The following is a 3,139-nucleotide window of genomic DNA, read 5'->3' as shown; positions in this document are numbered from 1 at the left end:
AACTTGCACTGATTCTTGTTCACATTAAGATAATGAGACTAGGGGACATTACATCATCGGACTTCCTGGCTTATAGAAGACAGAAAAAAATGAGTAACATTCCACCAGCCTCTCCCATCTACACAAACACAATATTCAATAAGCAGAGATTCAAGGACTGCAGGTTGAAAGTCAATCTTTCAACAATCCGTCAGGTAACTCCCTAACGGCTCTTCTTTCCTACCCTAAGTCAACATAAAAATCTGTTCTGCTCTAAAGCCACCTGCTTGCTAGTCTGAGATTCAGGGGAATGTGTCTAAGTCATTTACAGCACAACTACGGAAGTTTCAGATATTTTAAAGACAGTATTTCTAACGTATATAGAAACCAAGCATTTCCGAAATGTACGTTACAGACACTGGGAACAGCGGGGGTTTTTTTTCTTTTTCACTCTGGCCAATAAAAGATAGTTCTCAATGCCTTTTTGTGGCAGTGGAGAATTAGGTAACTATGTGCTCTACCATAAACCCAGAAAACTTGTTTTACGATCAGTAAGCTCAAAAGATAACGGTACCGTTAAGCCCAAGAGTTTGCACCAGGGCTCTCTTGACTGGATACTCCGAAGTGACAGTCTGCACTAATGCAAGATAGAAAAAATACCGCCTACAAAGCGACGCTCCAAAGCTTCTCCTGAAACAGGATTACGCAGCACCTGACAACGCAAAAGCTTCGTTCCTCTGATTAAAGTGGACGTACCTTCCTGGGAGAACAACTGCTTTAACCACTCTCGATATTCCAAGGTCGTACAGACAGAGAACACTTCCCTCTGCTTCTTCCAACCCAACCAGCAGTCCCGTTCTCTTCTGCCAGGAAAAATCCTTTACCACACGAATGGTGGGAGGCTGTTTCTTTACTCCACGGAAACGGTAAGCAGAGCGCCGCTCTCCCGTCACAGAGCTCACTACCTCCAGTTGAGGACCACACGCCAACCATGCCAAGCCATTTCTCCCTGTAAGAGAAAAGAAAGCTGACTAAAGCAAATTTCCAATACAAGACTGAAAACAACTGAAAAATCACAGCCACTGCCCCTTTCCTTCAATAAAAGTACCCAAAAGGGAAGACCGACTTCCCTAGTTGTGGTCAATTATTCAAAATCACCCATGGAGATCCTCCAGCACCACCTCTCAATATCAACAACCTTATTCTTTTGCATTTCTACTTGTCATTCCCGCACCGAAGGATTTTGACTGTTTGGGATGAAGATGACAACATATCGATCTAGAGTCTTCATCCCATATTCGGCTTGTTTTGGCTAGAAATCGTCTAAATACACACGGGAATACGAGTCTTAAAGCACACTTCAAAGATAACAAATCTAAACCAATTCATTTCTAGTTTATTAATTTTACTTGACACACGCCTACTTGGGGCAGGGATTTGGACGGCAGCAAGAAATTATCGTCAAATGGGCACTGCATGAGTAAATCTAATCTTTTACACGGGCTGACGACAGAAAGAATTTAACACATTTTGTTTCACTGAACAAACTCGGAGGAAGTATTAACTCAATTACTGCACTTTCAGTCAGGTAGATGGATTCCACCTGGTCTAACAGAGCCTAGACAACCAGATAGGCACCCAGCTAGCTCTACTTGCGGATCCCCTAGGAAGTCAACTACCTAATCTGCTTAGCCACTTTCAGCAGCTCTCCCTGGGTACTCATCTGCACCCTGTTAAATACGTCGGAAATATGGCTGCAGCGCTTAACAGTGTTATCCTCTTCCTTTGCTGTTTGTATTCAGACTAGGAAAAGAAAAAGCGGGGGGGGGAGGGGCGCGCCTCTGTAACGTTGTAGAAGAAGAACTAGTTCGGCATGTGGTGTTATGATGGTCGTAGAGCTTGAGCTGGTACAAATAAATAGGGCCCAAAACAACACTGTTACTTTTTTGAAAACTGCCTTTTATTTAATTAAAAATTGAGTGAGCACGACATTGAGGAAGGCCCGCTGACTCAGCATGCTTAACTAAATTATTTTAATAGCACAAGACTGGTGAAGGTTGCTGTAATTTCAAAGTTTAACTATACTAGTTTTAAGGGTTTACTATTAGCATTTGTAATAGTTAAAACTTCCTTCCTGTTCTCTCGAAACCTGATGCATCTTAACAGCACCAGCCTGACACAGTCGATACTGTGACCCTGTGCTTCAGGTAACCTCCAGGCAATAAGAACTTCAGACCGAGACCAAATTTAAAGCAGAATGCTCACCTCCAGAAAACTTCCCGCTCAGCACAGAACCTAGGGTTATCTCATCTTCCCCAAGTGCCTGAGTAGTCACCTCTGGAAACTGCAGCAGACTGCTCGTTACCTGAGCTGATAGGTCTCGCATTCTTCACTGTAAATAAAGAAAAAAATGCAAAAACAGACTCATGTCAGCCATAACTGAGATGTGCTTTTTGAGATTGACAGAAGTTTCATCAGTATGCCGCAAGTAATCTCCTATACAGCTCCTGTAGCTCTTTTCCTTCAAAAAATGCCACTCAGGACAGTTTTTGATCTCACAGCAGAGCAAAAGGAGAATCCCTTTACTTTTCGAATGCCTATGAGATCACCAACAAAAAGTGACACAGGGGTACTGATAAGGTCAATAACAGGAAAAAAAAACAATACACCGAGTTCAAGTCTACTCAGATATGTAAGTCTGTAGTAAGATGCAATCCGAGAAAAAGCGTATTTCAATTAGCGCTGCAGTAAGAGGTATGAGTTTCCATTTGTCCTTGCTCTTGATTTTGTACCTCATTATTTATTGCCAATTGTCTTCTAGTAGATTTCGGGCATCATTTGTGTCTCGTTCACTTCCTGCGTGTTTATTTTGAACTTTAAGGAATACTAGGTTCTTAACTACCTTCACTCTCAAACTCTTCCAGAAAATGTACTGTTGATGTTTCCACATGACAAGCAATACAGACTTTCATAGCTCATCAGCTGGAAAGTAGTTTTCCATACACTTATCACCTGAACATAACACAGCACCTTAAAACACGGATTCTTTTCTACACTTAAATCCCCATATTCCTTATTCCAGTCCTTTCCTTCCTATTGCCAGTCCTTATCACATCTCTGCACTATTTTACAAAAACTTTGAGGCCTTTCAGTTTCCACA

General features: G+C 41.9%; 1 protein-coding gene across 1 annotated transcript in view; it reads right to left on the bottom strand.

Moving 5' to 3' along the window:
* LOC104836187 (protein ELYS-like) overlaps positions 1–2,367 on the bottom strand; it is a gene marked incomplete at its 3' end in the record, with an annotated part of 10,492 nt that extends 8,125 nt beyond the window's left edge. The window contains exons 1-2 of the mRNA XM_010574584.1: positions 2,245–2,367; positions 736–988 (exon numbers count right to left, since the gene is read on the bottom strand). Of these exons, the coding sequence (XP_010572886.1) occupies positions 736–988; positions 2,245–2,365 (374 nt within the window). The remainder of the gene's footprint in view (positions 1–735; positions 989–2,244) is intronic.
* Positions 2,368–3,139: the final 772 nt, after the last annotated feature.

This window comes from Haliaeetus leucocephalus, unplaced genomic scaffold (assembly GCF_000737465.1).
Source record: "Haliaeetus leucocephalus isolate CR32 unplaced genomic scaffold, Haliaeetus_leucocephalus-4.0 Scaffold446, whole genome shotgun sequence".
Taxonomy (NCBI): Eukaryota; Metazoa; Chordata; class Aves; order Accipitriformes; family Accipitridae; genus Haliaeetus; species Haliaeetus leucocephalus.
This window is presented reverse-complemented; position numbering and strand designations above follow the sequence as displayed.